We start from the raw sequence: 20,418 nt of genomic DNA, 5'->3' as shown, positions 1-20,418 counted from the left end.
GAGATGGAGTGAAGAATGTGAGTGATGACCATGCTATGAGCATATGTATGTAAATGAATGAATTCTGCAGCTGCTACAGGCGCCGGGGAGGAGGGTGGGCGATATGAATGTCAGCAGCCCTACATGCCAAGAACAGATGCATACTGGTAAGTAGCATTTGCAGTTCGAGGCATGTGGGCTGCTGAATTCATATCTGTGCATAGAATACATAGCAGTCCCTCCATTAGCGGCGGCCGCCCGTGCCAGCTGCAGCAGTCTGAAAAAGTGTTTTTAGAACAGCCTGACCAACAGCTGCCTGTTTGGAATGCACGTCTACACAGTAGTGTTTAGTGAAAGTATGTGTGGTAGACCATGTGGCTGCTCTACAGATATCTTCTAAGGGAATGTTACCTAGGAAAGCCATAGAGGCCCCCAACTTCCTGGTGGAATGGGCCCTCGGTGGGATAGTGAGAGTGCGCTTAGCTTTAGCGTAACATATTTGAATGCACTTCACTATCCACCTAGCAATCCCTGCTTTAGAGATAGCGTTTCCCTTGTGGTGAGTGGCAAAAGCAACAAAAAGCTGCTTGGTTTTGCGAAAATCCTTTGTCCTGTCTACATAATACATCAAGGCCCTCTTAACATCAAGGGTGTGGAGCATGCGCTCCGCCAGTGTATCTGGGTTTTGGAAAAACACCGGCAATTCAATTGTCTGGTTTAAGTGGGATTGGGATACCACTTTGGGCAGGAATTTAGGGTTAGTGCGTAGCACCACCCTGTTAGCATGTACCTGGAAGAAAGGTTCTTGGATGGTGAGCGCCTGCAGCTCGCTAACCCTCCGTAGCGAAGTAATAGCTACTAAGAACGCAACCTTCCAAGTCAGAAACTGAAGCTCACAAGAGTGCAGTGGCTCAAAGGGAGGACCCATCAGCCTCGTAAAAACCACATTGAGGTTCCATTCTGGAGCTGGTGGGGTCCTTGGTGGAATGACCCTTTTGAGTCCTTCCAGAAAGGCCTTGATAGCAGGGACCCTGAAGAGTGACAGGTGTTGTCTATTCTGGAGGTATGCTGCAATAGCAGACAGGTGAATGCGGATGGAAGAGTACGCCAGATTGCATTGGTACAGGTGGAAGAGATAGCAAATGATGTTTTGAATGGAAGCATCCAGCGGGTCGATATTGTGGTTAGCACAGTAGATGACAAACCTCTTCCATTTAGCCGCATAACAAGCTCTGGTAGTGGGCTTCCTTGCCTCCCGAATGATGTTCATGCAATCGGGAGGAAGATTGAGGTAGCCAAACTCTAGGACTTCAGGAGCCAGATCGCCAGGTTGAGCTGTTGCGGATCTGGGTGCTGAATGTCGCCATGGCTCTGCGTCAGAAGGCTGGGAGTGAGATGAAGCCTTTGATGCGGTACCACGGACAGTTCCAGAAACGTGGTGTACCATGGTTGGCGAGCCCACGTTGGAGCAACTAGGATGAGAGTCATCGAGTGCTGCCTGAGCTTGCGTGCCACCAGCGGTATCAGAGGTGCTGGGGGAAAAGCGTACGCAAATTTGCCTGACCAGTTCATCCACATCGCATTGCCCTGTGATTGGGGGTGTGGGAATCTGGCGGCGAAGCTTTGGCATTTTGCGTTCTCCTTTGTGGCGAACAGGTCTATCTCTGGATGACCCCACCTTTGGAAGTACGGTTGGAGTACTGATGGATGTATCTCCCACTCGTGCATCTGATGGCTGTGCCTGCTGAGCAGATCCGCCATTTGATTGTCCTTGCCCGGGAGATGCTCTGCCATGAGGAAGATGTTCCTCTGAATGGCCCACTTCCACATGCTCCGAGCCAGATGAGACAGCTGTGGAGAGTGTGTGCCTCCCTGCTTCTGGATGTAGTACATGGCCGTCATGTTGTCCGTCCGGATCAACACGACTTTGTTGCACAGATGTACTTTGAACGCCTTCAAGGCCATGAAGATTGCCATCAGTTCCAACACATTGATGTGCATCTTCCTTTGCTGTAGTGTCCATAGTCCCTGCACAGTGTAATGGAGTACATGCGCTCCCCATCCCTGGAGAGAGGCGTCCGTCGTCAGGATAATCTGTGGGACAGGCTCTTGGAATGGTCGGCCCTTGCAAAGGTTGTGTGGATTCCACCAATGCAGAGAGTTGTATGCCCGACCGCTCACCAACACTAGGTCTGTCAGTTGCCCATGAGCCTGAGTCCACTGACGTGCAAGGCACTCCTGAAGCGGACGCATATGTAGTCTCGCGTGCGGGACAATGGAGATGCAGGAGGCCATCATGCCTATCAACTGCATGAACACCTTCGCTGGAAGCGAGTGTTGGGGTCTGAATCGTTGGATCAGCGCCTGGATACTGGCGATTCTCACTGAATTTGGCTGCGCGGTGGCTGCCAGAGTGTTGATTGTCGCGCCCAGGTACTGTCGCACGTGGGCGGGCTGGAGATGGGACTTTGGGTAGTTCAGAGAGAATCCCAGATCGTGCAGGAGATGAATGGTGCGTGACACGTGGTCGACGCACTGCTGTTCTGTCCTTGCTTGAATGAGCCAGTCGTCCAGGTAGGGAAAGACGTGGACGTGCTGGCGACGGAGATGCGCCGCCACAGTCGCTAGGCACTTGGTAAACACTCTCGGTGCCGTGGTGACCCCGAACGGCAGAACCTTGAACTGGTAATGCTGGTCTAAGATCGTGAATCTGAGGTACTTCCTGTGGGAAGGATGCAGGGGGATATGAAAATAGGCATCTTTCAGATCCAGCGTAGCCAGGAAGTCCCCCTGTTGAAGCAGGGGAAGCACCTGCTGCAACGTGAGCATATGGAAGTGCTCCGAGAGGATGTACCAGTTCAGGGGCCTGAGGTCCAGGATCGGCCTGAGGGATCCGTCCTTCTTGGGAATCAGAAAATACAGGGAGTAAACCCCTGTTCCCCGCTCTTGCAATGGAACGAGCTCTATCGCCCCTTTTTGCAGCATGACTAGAACTTCTTGCTGCAACAAGGTCAAGTGCTCGCCTGACATAGGACGGCTCCTTGGGGGTATGTCCGGTGGAATGGACGTAAGCTCTAGACAGTACCCGTACTGGATAATAGACCTCACCCACCTGTCCGTGGTGATGGACTTCCACGCTGGCAGGAACTGCTGGAGCCTCCCCCCGACCGGTGTTGCATGGCCGGGGGGCAGTGACAAGACGTCACTGTTTGTTGGTGGCGGTGGACCTGGAGCTATTGTTGCCACGTCCCCTGCCCTTGACATTATTGCCTCTGTAACCACCTCTATTTTTGTTGTTATACGAGGCTTGGGTGTTAGTCTTGTAATTTTGTGTGGACTGGGATGCTTGTCCCCTTGAGGTGCCTCTGGAGTTTGAGCGGCGAAAGGAACCACTCCGAAACTGCTGACTTTGTAAAGCCCCCACGGACTTGGCAGTTTCCGTATCTTTTTTCATTTTTTCCAGTGTGGCATCCACCTCAGGGCCAAACAGATGGTCAGGATTCACTGTCTGATTCAGTATAGTGGTTTGGATGTCGGGTTTGAACCCCGAAATTCTAAGCCAGGCATGGCGTCTAAGCAGCACACTAGTATTGATAGCCCTGGAGGCTGTGTCTGCCACATCCAACGCACATTTGATGGATGCATTCGTAATGAGTTTACCCTCCTGAATCAGCATCTCCCCCGCCTCCTTGTATTGGTCAGGCAAGTGTTGCAGTATGGCCTCTAATGTGTCATAATGGGCCCTATCATAACGTGCAAGCAAGGCTTGGGTGTTAGATATCCTCCAGATATTAGCTGCCTGTGCAGCAATCCGTTTGCCTGAGGCCTCAAAGATCTTGGACTCTTTGTCTGGGGGAGGAGCGTCACCAGTAGTTTGAGAGTTCGCCCTCTTCCGAGCGTTGGAAACGACCAGGGAGTCCAATGGCAAGTGTCCCTTGATATATGTAGGATCCGTGGGCGCTGCCTTATATTTCCTGTCGATGCGAGGGTTGACCACACGCGCTCGGGTGGGCTCCTTGAAAACCTCTGTTGCATGTTTAAGCACCCCCTTCAGCATCGGTAGCGTTTTGACTGACTTTTTGGCTACCGAGAAGGTGTCGAATAAGAAGTCCACATCCACGGGGTCCGAGTGCAGCTCGACGTCGTGGTTAGCAGCAGCTCTCTCTATCAGAGCATTGAAGGCCGTCGAATCCTCAGTCAGGGACGTCTTGGCCGCAAAAAGTTGAGCGTCCTGACCCGCCTGCGGGTCCTCCGGGTCGCCTCCGGCGGACCACGGAACGTGCTCCTCCTCCGGATCCGAGTACGCCGGATAGTCGTACTCTGCATCCTCCTCGTCCGCACCGACTGCGGCGGAATGCGTCGGCGAGTACCCCAGGGTTTGTGGGGACACAGGTTCCACCAAAGCTGAAGAGCCCTCGGAGTCCCTTTTGTTTTTGAGAGGGATTTTAAAATGCTCCAAAGCCGGCTCCGTCGTGATCTTCCTTTTGAGGAGCGACAGTTTTCCGGTGTTGGCGTCGATGGTTACCTCACGACGTTCCTCTTCAGCAAGCGGTTGGAGTCGAAGCTTCGACACCACCAAGGCCGCTTTAGGTGCCAATACCTCCTTCGAGGGTCCACTCTGTTTCGGCGCGAAGGCCTTCGGCGCCGACTTGGGAGGAAAGGTGAAACGGATAGGCGTCTGCTCCTTCGCAGGCTTAGGCGTGAGCTTTGGCGCCACAGTGTCTTTTCGAATCCGCTGCAAGGATTCCGCCACCTTCTTCGTCAAGGCCGGAGAGGGCTTGACCGGCTCGAGCGACTTTTCGGCATCGAGAGCCCGATCACCCGCATGCGCCTTCTTCGGCGCCGACGCCCCATGGCCATGCGCGTCGTCGCCCAGACGCTTCTTCGGAGCAGACTTCGGGTCCACAACCCCTTTCGGAGCCGACGCAGCAGCGTCGGACGATTTCGCCTTCGGCACCGACCCCGAGGACTTCGGGTCGGCCATCTTGGCGTGGCTCTTTGAGTCGGCCATTTTGGTTTTCTTGGAAGTTGACGCCTCCAGAACCTTCTTCACCAGCGCAACTTTCACTTTCGGTTTCGCATCCGAGGGTGCGTGACCAGTTGGCTTCACTTTCGTTTTCTTCGACGTAAGTGATGGGTCATAAATGTCCGTGACCGGGCCCGGAGGCGGGGACGTAGGACTCATAGTTAGATCTTGGGTAAGGCCCGAAGGCGATCCCTCGACCTGGGCCGTAGGAGGGGTAATAACCCCAGAGTCTGGTTGGGGATGCTCCTCCTCCGAGCTATCACCCATAGTGGCAAAAGCCTGATAGTCGTCCCCTACCTCGTCGGTGACTTCGTCAAAGTTCTCCGCACCCTCGTCATAGGTTTCCCCTTCGGATGCGGGATTAGAGTCCGAACCTTGCACGTCGTCTTCTCCCTCGACAGATTCCTGGAAAATGTCATCTGGTGGGGGCGCCGTAGCCGATAACTTAGCCTGGAGCCTATTGGCCCGACGAATCTTTAAAGTCTTCTTGCTCCGGAACTTCGAACACGCCATGCAGGTGTCTTCGCGGTGATCCGGCGACAAGCAGGTATTGCACACAGGGTGCACGTCGAGGTGTGAATATTTAGAGTTACACACCGGGCACTTCTTAAACGGAGTTCGCTCCATAGCAAGAGTGTAGTGTAGGCCCGTCCGCGCCGAAAGCACGTGGAAGGGCAGCAAGAGATCGGAGCTGAGAGTCAGAAAGAAACCCGTACGCAACTATACCGACGCCCAGCCTAAAGACTTTTTGGTCTCGAGTAGAAGTTGAACAACTATCGGTTCCGACAGAGGGAACCGAAACACATCCGAACCCAATGGCGGAAAAAAACAATCTGGGGATGGAGGCGATGCCCATGCGCACTGTAGTCCAGGGGAGGAGCCACCTATCTCGTGATACTTCGAAGACTCTTCCAGGACAACAATGTGCAATCATGCGGACCCAACACTAGGTGGCGATCTATGCACAGATATGAATTCAGCAGCCCACATGCCTCGAACATAAGCGCTCCTGCGCAATGTAGACAAAAAAAAAACAAGCGCTCCTGCGTGGGGAGAAAATATTCCAAACTAAATAGCTATATAGTAAAGCCCCAAACAAGCGCTCCAGCGCAGTGATTGCAGGCAGCCACTAAGCGCTCCAGCGCGGTGATTGCAGGCAGCCAGTAAGCACTCCAGCGCAGCTTGTGAACATTCCAGCACGACCTCAGGAAATACCTGAAAAGAGGCCCAACGCGGAAACGAGCATGCGGGTCCAAAAACGGGAGCAGGCAAGGCGGACAGTCATTGGCGTAAATCAGAAGCGCTGAACCGGGGAAACCGATGTGGTTTATGTGGTTTCCCCCGGAAGCGCTGAGGTGTGCTGGAAGCTTCCGGTCTTAACAACTAGACCACAACCTGCTCGTCGGTGTGAGGAGGTGAGGGAGCCTGATCACGCATGCGCGAAGAAAGGAAACGCGCTGCGGAATTCGGACCCCAGGAACCATGACACCCTACCGTTCGGTCTCCGCGACGGAGTACCCCTTTTCGTCCCCCTGAATTGTAAGGCCCCCATGGACCTTGCAGTTTAGTTTTCTTTTTTGACCTGGATGAGTTTTTCATCCACCGGCGCCCCAAACAGTGTCTCCCCATTGAGCGGGGTGTTCAGAATGTTGTGCTGCACCTCTGGTTTGAAGCCTGAGATCCTGAGCTAGGCCTTCCTTCTCTCCGTGATTCCCAACATCATCAGCTTGCTGGATGGGTCAGCTCCGTCCAGGACTGTTTTGAGGCAAGAATTTGCCACATTTTTCCCCTCTTCCACAAGGTGTGAAGCTCTTTGTTGGTACTTGTCTGGGAGGTGCTTGAGCAGCTGTCCGATCTCTTCCAGAATTTGGTACTGGTGCCTGTTCAACAGTGCGTTAGAGTTTGCCATGCGCCAGTGCTTGGCTGCATTTCTTTCCATCTTCCTCCCGGTTAGGTCCATCCTCCTGCTTTCCTTGTCTGGTGGTGGCCCTGATGTTGTTGCCACATTTGCCCTCTTCCTGGCGGTCTCCGCAATAATGGAGTTCACCGTAACTGATCCTCTGATGTAGGGAGGGTCGTTAGAGGAGTTTTTATGCTTCTTCTCCGTCCTCGGCGTCACTGACCTGCATGTTGCCGGTTCCTTGAACGCCTCTTTCCCTGGGCCATGACTCTCCAGCATGGGGAGGTACTGGCTCCTAGTTTGTGTGGGGAGCAGGGTCTCCAAGAGGAAGGAAAATGCTACTTACCAGTATGCATCTGTTCTTGGCATGTAGAGCTGCAGAGTTGCACACTGTGCATAGATCTCCACCTAGTGTTGGGCCCAGATGTTTGCAGTTTGTTGTTGTCCTGAAAAGTTCTTTGGAAGTCACGAGATAGGCGGCGACTCCTTATGCCCACATTGCGCATGGGCATCGGCTCCATCCCCAGATTGTTTTTCGCCATTAGGGAAATGATGGAGCTTTGCAAGAAAAGGAGGAGATAATACTGGAATAGACCAGGGTAGCCGGGGAGCCGGGTGGGCGTGTGCAACTCTGCAGCTCTACATGCCAAGAAGGAGTAACTTCTTACCTGTAACTCCAGTTCTGTAGTAGGGGTAGCTCTGTTATAGTCATAGTCCTGGGCCTAGAAGGTGAGTAGGTCTGTGAATACTCCGAATCGGTGACCTCAGCACTCTCCTCTTCTTCTGAGAAGGCCTAAAAGAAGATGTTCCGGAGGCAGACCTCTTTTTGGACGAGCGCCGGTGCCGCCGCGACAGGGAGCTCGCCGATGAAGAGGACAGACTGATCACTGAGGCCTGGTACACTGTCCTGGTCCTTGAACGTCTCCTCGACATCGATTTTTCCTTCCTCGACGTCGACCTCTTTGACTTTCTACTCCTTGACGTCGATCTTCTAGATGTTGATGCACTCCTCGACGTAGACCTTCTTCTCCTTGACGTCGACTTGCCTCTTAGACGTCGACCGTTGTGTCGACGGCAAACGGTGGTACAGCCTCGACGGCGAACGTCGTCGCCTCATTGACTCATCTCAACGGCGATGATGTCGACGCTGGTGAAGTCCTTGACGTCCACCTCGTCCGAGGTCTCGACGTCCCGCCTCTCGACGTCGAGCGGCGACGCCGCTTGGACCCAGAGCCCTGGGTCGACGGAGAGCAGATGGTGGTCATACCTCTCGATGCAGACGTCGAAGCTATCGACGTCGACACGGATCTGTGCCTTTTCCGGGTCTTTTCTTGACTGGGGAGCCCCCCAGATGCCGAAGCACGGGCAGAGGATGATGTTAGAGTCCCTCCTTGCCCAGAGGTCCCACCTGGTTTTCATGTCTCCTCTGCTCCAGGCCTTGGAGACGAATCTTCTCCCTGTCACGCAGGGTCCCCCTGGAGAAAGAGTGACAGATATCACAGGAGTCAGGGACATGGGTGGAAGGGAGACAGTATGCATACTCTGTAGGGGTCAGATTTAGCCTCCTTCCTACCATACTCAGGGCACTTGTCGAATAAAGCTGGCATTTGACAGAATGAGGTGGTAACACTGGTTATAAAACACAGCAAATGGAAAAGGAAGACCCCAGACATCGAGTGAAACACTCAAAACACTGGAAAAGTGCCAAAAATTGAATAAATACCCAAAAAGGGAGAGCTCAATGCTCCAGGGTCCTGCTAGCAGGAGTCGGAAAAAAGAACTGAAAGTAAAAAAACTTTTTTGCTGTGCATCCTGGGATACAGAGGGTCTCTGGAGAGTTCCTTAAAGGCAGGGTATCCCTTTTCCAGACACATAATGGCAGCCTATGGGGAAAGAACTGAAAGTAAAAAAACTTTTTTGCTGTGCATCCTGGGATACAGAGGGTCTCTGGAGAGTTCCTTAAAGGCAGGGTATCCCTTTTCCAGACACATAATGGCAGCCTATGGGGGCTTGTCCGTCCAACCCTTCTTCTCTATCATTTCAAGAATTTTGGGGAAGGGAAGTTTCTATTTGGGTGAAGCTTGGCAGAATGTGTAAAATTTGATTTTATTTCACTTTAAGTTGAAGTACTGGCCAGTGTAGCCTTGTATTATAGGCTGCATTATTTGTCTTTGATTTTCTCTTAGGTGTCTATGCAGGACTGCATAGAAGACAGCTTAAGAGATTATTTTTGATTGCTCCGGGGTCCACGCACATGGACGGTCTATTCACTAGATTATAACTATATACAGAGATCCCCTACCACAGAAAAGATGCATACTGGTAAGTAGCCTTTTCAGTTTGAGGCATACGAGTTGCAGATTGCACACTGTGCATAGATTGTATAGCAGCACTCACTCTTAGCGGCGACCACCCCTATCTGTTGCAGTAGTTTGGAATAATGTTTAGAGAACAGCCTGGCCCACATTAGCTTGTTGTTTTGTTTGCACATCTACACATCTACATCAACACAATAGTGTTTTGTGAATGTGTGCAGTGTAGCCCATGTAGCTGCTCTGCAGAGGTCATCTAAGGAAATGTTCCCTAAAAATGCCATTGAAGCCCCTATTTTTCTTGTAGAGTGGGCTAAAATCCTGCGATTTTTACAGAAGTGCCTGCGAAATCGGGGGCTGTCTTGTCCGTGGTCACTTTCACTTTTGCTGCTGCACTTGTTTTACTGGTGATTTGATGCCCGTTTGTGCTCCTCAGATCATGCTACAGAGGAAATCCCCTTTATATGGTCATTGTCGGCAAATTTGAACATTTGTTTCAAAGCTGTCAACATTTTCAAGCTGTAGTTGGAAGTTTGAAGACACGCTCAAATAAATCTCGGAACAAAAAAACACAATTTGTAATAATAAGGCTACCCTGTATATAGGCTGCTGTTTTTTTGATGATGGTTTAATACAGTCGTAAATTATAGATGGTGATGGCTCCGAGGATAGGACTCAACATCATCTTCTGGAGAGTCTCAGTATAAGCCTGTCACCATTCATTTGCTGCCTCAACACTGATGTATTGGCCTTCGCTCTGGGATAACCCCTATGTTCATAGTAGAAGAGGACTTCTTTCCCCGGAGGCTACTATGTTGAATGTAGCTCCAGCTAGATGTGCTCCTCCTCTCGTGGTTTTGACTAGACCTCAGTGCGTGCCTGACATTTTACCCTAGGTTCTAATTACAGATTCCTTTGCTGGCTTTCTCTGCATACTTTCATTCTCGACCGCCTCAAAATCAGAGCCTTTCCCTTGAACCAACTGTTTCCTTGTGTCTTTTCATCGCGGGACAACCCCAGACCATCAGCAAAATTTCATAATGTGCCAGCCTCTGGTTTTTCTGTGCTCTTCAACATTTTTGGTTCAAGGTTGGTACATGCAGTACAGCCTTTAGCATTATGATCCCTCAGCAAACAAAGGCTGCACACCTCATGGGTATCCTTTTGAGAGAACGTACAATGGCATTTTGTGCAAAACCTAGGAGTGTGCTGCATACCCCGCTCTAATTTTTTGACCATCTGGTGGATTTAATCTTTTGAAAAATCCCTGAGATTCCAGATTTGTTCCGAGATTTTGAAAACCCTTGAAAATTCCACTTTCTCTGAAAACTCTTTAATTCTTCTTCCTCTGTGCTTCCAGACCCAAAGGAGAAACAAATAATCTGAAGATAGTGACCTCACTCAGGGCTTCCATGGCACAGGTCTGACATCTTAGAAAGATGAACATGGACAAAAAATGTTGAACGACATTGACAGTGCCTAGAAAAAAAAAAGTACAGAAGACACTATTTCACACCCAATACAGAAGAGACTATTCTGCATCCAACCAGTAGATGTCGGAATATTGTACAGCATGTAAATCTAGGAAAGATTAGTCGTGAAAAACTGTGAAGGATAATAATGTAGACTCTGCAAGAGATTATTTATTCATGCAACTCCAGTTAAAATTCTAGTGCCATTGTTACATTACACTTAATCTCAGAAAATAAATACTCTGCGGAGCTTTACGACTGTGGCAGACTACTATGGCAGTTCAGAAAAAGGTTTACTTCAGTAATACTTTTCCCCAAACACATCTGGTCATGTAGGCTTTAAGTCCGGATCTGTTCAGATCCCATTGAGCTCAAACAGTGACAACAATCAGGCTGTCAATCGAATATTATCCCCAATTGCCCTAAAGGAGAAAATATTTGCTTTTACAGACATAGTCTTTTTTCGTTGAACGTTCTGGGACACTTAAGGTTGTCCCAGAAAGAACTTAAAAGAAAAGATAAAGAGCGGGTTTTAGAAGCTTCACAAATTATTTTCTCTTAAAACGACTTGAAAGATTTTATGACAGGTTGTAAAGTCTTCTGGGGATAGTAATTCACATTATACTAATAAACATGCAAGCTCTTAAAACCATGAAGCAACAAAAGTGCTGGCAAGTATAATAAAGTATTATAATAATATAACATCACTGCTTGGACGTTGTTAGAGAGGACCTTTTACTTAAGACTCAGAGACCCAAGTCTTCATCTCAGCTGTAACATCTCTTTAGTGTACAGCTTTGTAGCAAGGTTTCCCCTATGTAATATGTTGCATACATACACAGTCAGAGGTGATTGATTTAAGGGAGTTGCACAAGCATAGCTAAAACACAGGTACACTCCAGGGATGACCAAATCCACGTATTTAACTGTCAGAAAAAGGGAGGTGGTTTGAGTACATAAACCAATATAAACAAATATCTTACCTTGAGTGACTGCCTTTTTGTAACATAATTTTCTGAATGCAGCAATTTCTCATATTCACTAAAGAACTATACAAACAGAAGGAAATACAAACTATTACAATTGTCAAAATTCACCTACAATTAGCCTATATTTTCTACAGTTCATTTGGAAGTAGTGCTCCATTTACCAGTCTGCTTTCAAACTTTTTACTACATTTTCAAATATGAATTATGCACCCTTAAAAAACGTCCCCCAGTACCATATTGTAATAACATAGCTGCAAAACCTATCATGGGTACAGAACTAAACAAAACAGCTCGGTGAACAGTAGCCTTGCCTACTTCCTATACTACTATCTGAACAATTTCCTCTTGAATCTGGTGAGACACGACAATGGGAGTCTGGGCTGAGTCTAAACATCAGGTTCCCCTTTATACTAGGGATACACCTTGCCCTCTTCCCATGCAGCTTGAACACAGCACATATCGATATGAAAAAAGCAACAGCAATGGAGTTAATCTACAATGTGACAACCCCCTACAACTAAAGAGGTTAGCACCCACGTAGGGGGGGGGAGGAGGAGAAGGAGGGTGTGCATGCGCACACAAGATTTGACAGTGTTTAGATTATACATATTTTTACTGGCAAAATCAAAGGTTAAAGAGATGTTACAGTTCGGTGCTGATTTTAAAATATTGCAGATTGATAAAAAAAAATGTAGTGATGTCCCACTTAGAGGTGGTTTATCGCTCACTTGTTTAATGACCATGGATCTAAGGATGTACGCCAGTATGTCCATCTGAGTATTGTGTGTATTGAATTTTACTGCATTAACCGGCCACAGTTCCTATCCCTTACCAGGAAAACCTCACCTACTAGTAACAATTGGTTTGCTTGTTGGGATGTAGATGCTATCCATACTCCTGCCAACTTGTACTGGGCTCAGAATGCTACCAATTGTTTTTCTTCAGAGAGTGAGGGCTAGTTTTGATGCGATTCTCGATAACCTCTTATACATCAGGACACAGACTCCACTTCAGTCTCTCCTCTTCCTTACAAGGATTAGGAGGGGCGAAAAATGTTGGATAGCGTAATGCTGTGGCCAACATATAAAGGAGTCACAACTTTTGTAGAAATGAGGCATGAGTTCAAAGAACCAGTTAGTCCGAGTAGAAGCTTGTGTATGGAGGTGTAACTCATTGAGTTTTTAGCTCACTGCTCACCCTTGCTGATGAAATGGCCAGCAAGAGTACTGTCTTAATGGTCAGCAGCATTGGGCTCGAATGGGGGAAAAGAGGTAAGAGGGAACAAATGTTACAAGCCCTTAAGTAAACGTGTCACACAGGCGACTTGAATAATGAGGGCTGATCTATTAGTTGCAGTGGCTGAGACGGCGGTAAAATAAACTTCAACAGTGCCTAGGTGTACAAAAGTGGCTCTATATATACACTGGACCAAAGTAAGGTACAGTGTGTTTAGAGTCCCCAATCCCCAGAGGGTTGGCAGAGGCTAAAGTTAAGAGTTAACTTTACTCTCTAAAGTGGCAGCTTGGTCGAGCAGTAAGGCAGTATCAGAGGACAGTGTAAAGCATTTGTTTTACACACGCAGTCAGCAAATGGTCTCACACACTTAAGAACTGAACTCTAAGCCAATTGTTTTGTATCAAAAGATATAGTTTTATTTTAGAACAAACAAGGTATCGATATATAGTTTCTCAGGATGAGTTACTTTGAATACTTTTCAAATCGGCAATAGGCTTTTTGAATGCAATAGTTACAGTTTTTTGCAATAGGCAACACACTTTCAAACACAATGCAACATTGAGCTCAATGGGAATTTCTGGTTAAATGCAATTAGTTACTTTTATATTACTTTTCTAACCACAGGACTGGATCCTAGATTCAGTCCCAGGACATGAGCTGTAAACCGTTAAGTAAAAGCGTTTTGGTTACACTAGTGATTTTTAAGGAATATTATTGTATTTTTTCAGCTGAAATTACCAATGTTATCTTATGTAAGGAAATTCAATTTTGCAGGCAAAGTATGTTCACGTTACTTTTGTAATCCAGTGCTGGACCCCTAGGTTCAGCACTGGGACCTCTGTTTTGGTAGTTAGTAGAATTTTTAAAGAATATTTGTACTTTGCAAAAATAGAAGAAATTTCACAGAAAAACAGTTAATGGTTTCCTATGGAATAAAATTCAGGTTACTAGTGAGTACAGGTAAAATTACTTTTCAGGGTTTGTGCTGGGCTAAAAAGGTGCAGCACTGAGGTCTCTCCTGATAACAGGTGAGTAAATCGGAATTCGTCTTTCGGCTGATTTTAGGTTAATATTTTAAAGTTCAAAAACTTCACACCTAGTAGAATTTCCAAGTGAAACCAGTCAATGTTAGCCTATGGAAGAAAAGTGAGTTATCGGCTTTTAGGTAAATACTCGACTGGCAGAGTTAAGGTTCTGGACATAGACTCAGGGGTCTCCCAGGGTCAGGTAGGTACAGTTGGTACACCCTCAGCGGCACAGGGGCAGCAGGGTGCAGAGGTAGGTAGGCCCAATGTTATCCAAAGAGAGGCAGGGGGCCTTTGGTTGGTGGCTGCTGGCTAGCAGGCCACACAGCTGTGGGCGCTGGGCTCCTGGTCATTTGCTCAGGGCAAATGGTGAAGTAGGATAGGACAAAGATTGCACTGCCAGGTGCACTCGGGCCGCTGGTTGCAGGGTGATTTTGAGCCGTTGGGCGCTCAATGTTATTCAATGTAGATCTTGAAAAAGGAACAAAGGCTGCAGGCTTGGGGACGGAGGATCTTCTGGAGCAGCCAACACTTCGAGGGGTAAGTTGGGATCTTGGAGGGTAGGTAGGCACCCTGGAGTTGGGCACAAGAGGCCGGGGGCGCCGGGTGCAGGGGTGTCTTTGGACGTCGGTAAATCTTACCCTCTGCTGGTCGCGGTTGGAGGGGTCTCTGGTTCTGAGCGTGCAGGCGTCGTCTGGGTCGTGAAGGAGGGTCCTTGGGCACTGGATTCCAGGTCAGAATCGCCAGGAGGACGTCCTCAGGGTCTTTGTCCACTCGGGCACAGGCCCGGTTTGGCGGGTGCAGAGTGGGCTGGATTTGCGGTTCCTGGCTGGCACCAGGGATATTGCTTTTTGAGCAGAGCCACTGCTTGTGGGAGTCCCAGTCTCTAAGAGGGTCAAGGCAGGCAGGTCAACCGGGGTTCTTGAAGTTGCTGTCCACAGGAGATGCTAGGATTTAGTAGGAGCAGGTTCAAGGATCAAAGATCAACAGGTCTGTAGGGCTGGGGCCAAGTCAGTTGCTGTTGGGCTCTTGTTAGCAGCTGCACGGCAGGTCTTGTTTCGAAATCAGGATTCAAGGAAGGAAGGTTCAGGTGCCCCTAAATACTACATTTAGGGGTGTTACAGGTAGGGGAAGGGCAGGGACCAATAAGTCCCTGTCCTGGGTGAGTACAACCCCTATCCTGCTCCTCTCCTGTGAGAGGGGGGCAGGAGCCTATCTGATTGGGCAGGGCTCCCCATCCTCAAGATGGCCGGAGCGCGGAGTTGTGCTTCACCTCGCCTCTCCCACCTGAGGGGTGGAGTTGGCACAGGCTGGCACACCCCCTTTCCTCACGTAGGGTTTCCCGCCAGAGTGGGGGTCAGAACTAGTGGGGGCCAGTTGCTGAGTGCAGCAAGTGGTCTGGAGAAGCTCACAAAGCTAGTATGCCTTTGAAGCTTCCCCCGGCCCATCCTGGGGGAGGAGACCTAGCACCTCACCCAGGATGTGCATTGTTGCAGGCCCAGGAGAGTGGGGGGGTCTCCACCCAGGGGTCCAGCAACATGTCTGCTGTGTGGCAGCCTAGGCAGCCTCTCAGACAAGACATGGATTGTAGATTAGGTTTCAGGGGGGATCTCCAAGATGCCCTACGTGGTGCATTTTACATTAAATCCCACACTGGCATCAGTGTGGGTTTAATGTGCTGAGAAGTTTGATATCAAACTGGTCAGTCTTTAGTGGAGCCATTATGGTGCTGTGGAGTTCGTAATGACAACCTCCCAGCACCATAAATTCTTAATGGCATCTCTGCACTTACAGTGCCCAGAAATGGCCCTGGGTACTGTAGGGACACAGGGCTCAGGCACCTGTGCCCACACCACTGGCATATGGCACCCAGCTAGAGGGGTGACTGATGTATGCCAGGGCAGTGGGTTTGTGGGCATGGCACACAAGCATGTGTGCCATCTCGACTCTTTGTTTAGGTCTGCACCACTCAGACTGCTAAGGCAGGGTGTGGGTGTCTGGGTGCAGGGCCCCTAAGGGTGGCACAATAAGTGCTGCAGCCCTTAGGGGACTGCTCTGGTCACAATACCCTGGGTACCTAGGGTACCATTTACCAGGGGCCGACACTAGGTCAGGGATGCCAATTGGGTTTTAGCTTCAATACAGTTATAGGGAAGGAACACAGGCCCTGGGCACCTGATTGGCAGGAGCCCAGGGCACACTCAGTCAAAGCACATCAGCAAAAAGTGGGGGCATACCATGCAAGAAAGATGGCACTTTCTCACACAAGGGCAAGGCCTTGCCAGAGTATTAACAGCACAAACAGCAGCCCAGACAAGGAGGCATAAAATGGATCAATATTACAGGAGGAACACCAGGCCATACATTTGTCATAACGGCAGGTGTATACAGTTTTTGTTGAGGGACGCCTGGCTCCCACGATGACATCACAGATCTTAGGCGGAAGATCAAAAGTATTTAACTGTTGTCGCTTAATCTCCACCCATGAAGGTGGTGTGTGCACAGGTTCTGGTGCAAAATTCTGCTCTGTTGCTGCAATAGGAAATCCTGCCAAAAAGGAGCCTAGTCAGAGGACAGACGCTCATGCTAAGGAGTTAAACCTTCCTTGCCCAATCTGGAGCAACCTGGATGACTTTAGCCCAGTTGGCCTGATATTCTTGAGAACCCATGGCAGGAGTGGTACCAGTGGAAAGGCATACTGGAGTCCCAGGATCCAGTCTAATCAGAACGTGTCTCCATGCTAAAGCCACTTTGGAAATTCCTACACACAGAGGTGCAGACAGATGTCCAACACACACTCATCTCCGCATAGCATACATCGAAGCACAGGTAAGATGCAGGTCTGCCATATAGGTCTGAATGAAAGAAACCAGGTCATGTTCAGATCTCTCAGCCTGGGCAATCCAAGGACCCTAGTTATTCGGTCCCGGTAGCGTATTGCTAGGATCGTTTCTTCCATCCCTGCCGGAGTCATGTCTGAGTTTTGGCTTGCCATATCGGAGCAGGAGGGTCAAAAATAAAATGCCTGCTACAAGTCCCAAAAATAGGGGTATGCCGCCAAAGACTGAATGGACAAAATTAGGAATGATTCCTAGAATTGCTTTGAATGGTGTTAACAGTCCCGTAAAAATGGTCTTAAATACGCCTGGGATGCCTATGGCACTAGACATGTTAAGAATTTGGCTAAGCATTTCTGTGAAATGCACGGGGCAATGTTGATAAAAGGTCATGAATCTCTGATGTTGTCCTTGCAACTTGGAGATCATACGTCTCTTTCGATGACGTGATGGACACTGTTGTCTGCAAAAGCACAGACTTCATTCTGCTTAAAGTATCAATTCGTATAGAAGAGAAATTCAAACGAGGCCACATGGGAGTCTCAGTGTCTCCAGGGCCGTTTGGAAACAATGCTTGCATACAGCATTTGACCATGGAAGTTACGCTTACGAAATATGCTTTCCCTGGCAAAAGGCCACAACAGCTGTGATTCGTTATTAGAATGCAACTCCCATTCGAGAGCTGTTTAAAGAAAGGCTCTATCTGCGTTGCAGGTGTGACATGTTGGTGGCATGAAAGGTTGTTAGAATTTCCTTCACAGGCTCCGTGTAAATTAATACCCTGGCACAAAAGTATACCACTTAGTGAATGTTTGCAGTTTTCACCACTAAGAAATAAATTTTTGTTGCTGTCACTATAGCATGTGTGTGTGTATGGTAATTTCCATGCTGACTTAATGTATCCTTTACCCAATCGTTCATACTGGCCAGTAGGTATGTATTCAAGGCAATTTTTAAATCGGAAAGTTATCGGAATTGTGATAATCCTGTGTATTATCCATTCAATGACAGGACTTTCTGACATTGTCAAAGGTAATCTCTCAAGTTTGTCAATGCTCAGGATTGTATAGTCTGCTCCTTTCTGTTCCAAGCTGATTTGTTTATCAGTAAGGTTAAAGATGGAAAATAATGACGTTGTGTTGATTAAACGCCATGGCACGTAGCCTGAACGAAGATTTTGCAGCGTCCAGCCTAACTGTACAATAGAACGCAATTGCGACTGGCCATGCTGTAACATTAGCAAGTTTTTGTCCATTATATCTATGGCAGATGATACAATACTGTCCAGTGAATGTATTCTGGAGGACAGAGTCATTAACCCATTGTCCACAACAGAAAGTGATTTTTCCAAATTAATACAATCAATTTCTCGTATTTTTTCAGCTGTTTCAATTTGTGTGACTTTCCAAGCCTCGTTGTAAGCCGCATATATACTGGTCGCTATGAAACGTTTCTGACGCTGCTGGCGAGTTCCCAGAATGAAATCACGCAAATCAGCACCATCTTTAAGTAAAGATAAGATTTGCTTAATTTCAGCCAGTGTGGATGATTCTAGTCATTCAAGGCACAGCTTCCCTACACTGTATGTCGTTACTATCCCTGGATGTTGTCTCTGGGAGTATCTAGGGTCTGGTCTGGTCATTGCTAACCCCTGTGTTTTATTCAGGAATCTAGCTTGACAGTTGTTTGTGTCAGTAGGCCAGATTAACCCCTTTTTCCAATCAGGATGTGTTCTGTTTAGATGTAAAATTTTTGATACGTCTATTTCAATATCTGTTGTTGCATTATCAGGTATTGGCTTCGGAATAGACGGTTTGTTAAGGTCTTTGATCTTAGCTAGGCCAAGACAGATTGTTTGGTGAATTGTGTCATTTAAGAACATTATTTGTTCTGGGATCATGCAGGCTCGAAATAATGCTTCTATGCCTTGTACCTGCCAATCTTTTGTACCCCAGATGGTTTTTGTTTCAATGTTATTTTTCCAATATTCAAAACCAAATGTCATCATTTTTTCATAAAATGCTTCTGAGTATATCAATTTAGTATTTGTCGGCTTTGTTTTCAACCCCGTTTTATCTAACAGTTTATAATAAAACGTTTCTGCATCACTGGTGTTAAATCCTGAGAAGTACTGAAATTTCTCATAGAATGTTTTAGAACTGCTTTTAGGTGGAGTAGCACAATGTTCCCATTGGTTATATTTAAAAACATTTCTAGGTTGTGCAGATTTATGTAAGTAATGGTCTCCATAATGTGAGAAGCAGTACATCTGTTCATAACTAGACGAACCTTGTAAATAATCATGATCTGTAAATCTTGCTGACAACACTAAATCAGACATCATATTAATACTTTCAAAATCCCAATCATCAGAAAATGTACTTGGTTTTACGAAGTCACTTAAGGAAACCTTGAACTGATGAGGATATTTCAAGATTTCGACCGGACCATAGATTTCATAGTCAGTTTTGTCCCATACTACCCCCCCGGGTATTGGAATGGCTGTGACATTTACTGTTGACAGTTCTCTTTTCTTCACGTGGGATGATCTGTGTGGTTTGAGGACTAAGTTGATGTTCTGACTTGCTGTGTCCATTGTATTGTAATAAAGTTTCCTAAAATTAGGCATAGTAGGAGTATAAATACCCCTGAAATAATCCAATGCTCAATCAATGGTGCATCCAGATATACTTCTTTGATTTGTTGAAAGAGTTCTGTTGCTTTTTCTTTAAAAGTCTTTGTTTCTGGCATTTTGATCTTCAGAAAAGTTATCGAAGTTGATTAAGTAGCCAGAGGCAGTTCTGTCAATTGTTGGGATTGTTCTTTCCTTTTGTCTTTCGGTAGCACATTCTGATGCCACATCATTGTAGACTGGTGTTTCTTGACGAACTGTTTCAATCTGTGTTCCAAGTGGCACAAGTTCCATGGCATTATTGCATAGTCCCTCTCTGTGCACTGCAGGCTTATCGAATGTGATTAGTCTTTCAGTTTGAACCTCTTGGATTGTTGCAAGTTTGGGTATTCTGTTGTTTCTCAGGAGTCCACTGGACCTACTGTTGATTATAGGCCACATGCTTGTGGTTTTACCAGGTCGATTGATACAACTCTGTTCTCCTTTTTACCAGCAAGGGGCGGTAGTACTACTGATCTTGTTCCGTTGATTGCTAAGACAGGTACGGCTTTTCTGTAAGAAGGCCCAAATTCCTTCTTCACCGCTATTTTTTCTCTGACTAGATCCCCAATTGTTGGAATCCAGACAGGCCTTGCTGGGGCTGGTGGTGCCTCGTCAGTGGTAGCTGGCTGTTGCTTTAACTTTATGTTGCTTAAGGATTTTCTTGTTTCATTCAAGTCCTGTAAAACAGCCAAACGATCTTTGATGTCAAAGTCTTTATTCTTATCTTTTACCACTGATACCTGACTATCTAAGTCCTGAATGTACATTCTAGTTCCGAACAATAGTTCATATGGGCTGAAACCTTTTAGAGAATTTCTTAGCAAATTGTTAAGACTGATCTGGACACTTATTAAATGTTTGACCCACCCATCACCCGAACCTAATACCTTCGCTGTTATAGATTGCTTTATGTCCCGGTTTTTTCTTTCTACCACACTGTTCCCTTCGGGGTGTGACGGACAAGAATA

General features: G+C 47.6%; 1 protein-coding gene across 4 annotated transcripts in view; it reads right to left on the bottom strand.

Moving 5' to 3' along the window:
• CAB39 (calcium binding protein 39) overlaps window positions 1-20,418 on the bottom strand; it is a 175,531-nt gene that overhangs the window by 46,491 nt on the left and 108,622 nt on the right. For all 4 annotated transcript variants that reach the window (XM_086944067.1, XM_086944065.1, XM_086944066.1 and 1 more), the window contains one exon: window positions 11,673-11,738. In XM_086944067.1, coding sequence (XP_086800193.1) covers window positions 11,673-11,738 — 66 coding nt within the window. The remainder of the gene's footprint in view (window positions 1-11,672; window positions 11,739-20,418) is intronic.

This window comes from Lissotriton vulgaris, chromosome 11 (assembly GCF_964263255.1).
Source record: "Lissotriton vulgaris chromosome 11, aLisVul1.2, whole genome shotgun sequence".
Lineage (NCBI taxonomy): Eukaryota > Metazoa > Chordata > Amphibia > Caudata > Salamandridae > Lissotriton > Lissotriton vulgaris.
The sequence above is the reverse complement of the archived record's forward strand: the minus strand, read 5'-3'. Positions and strand labels throughout refer to the sequence as shown.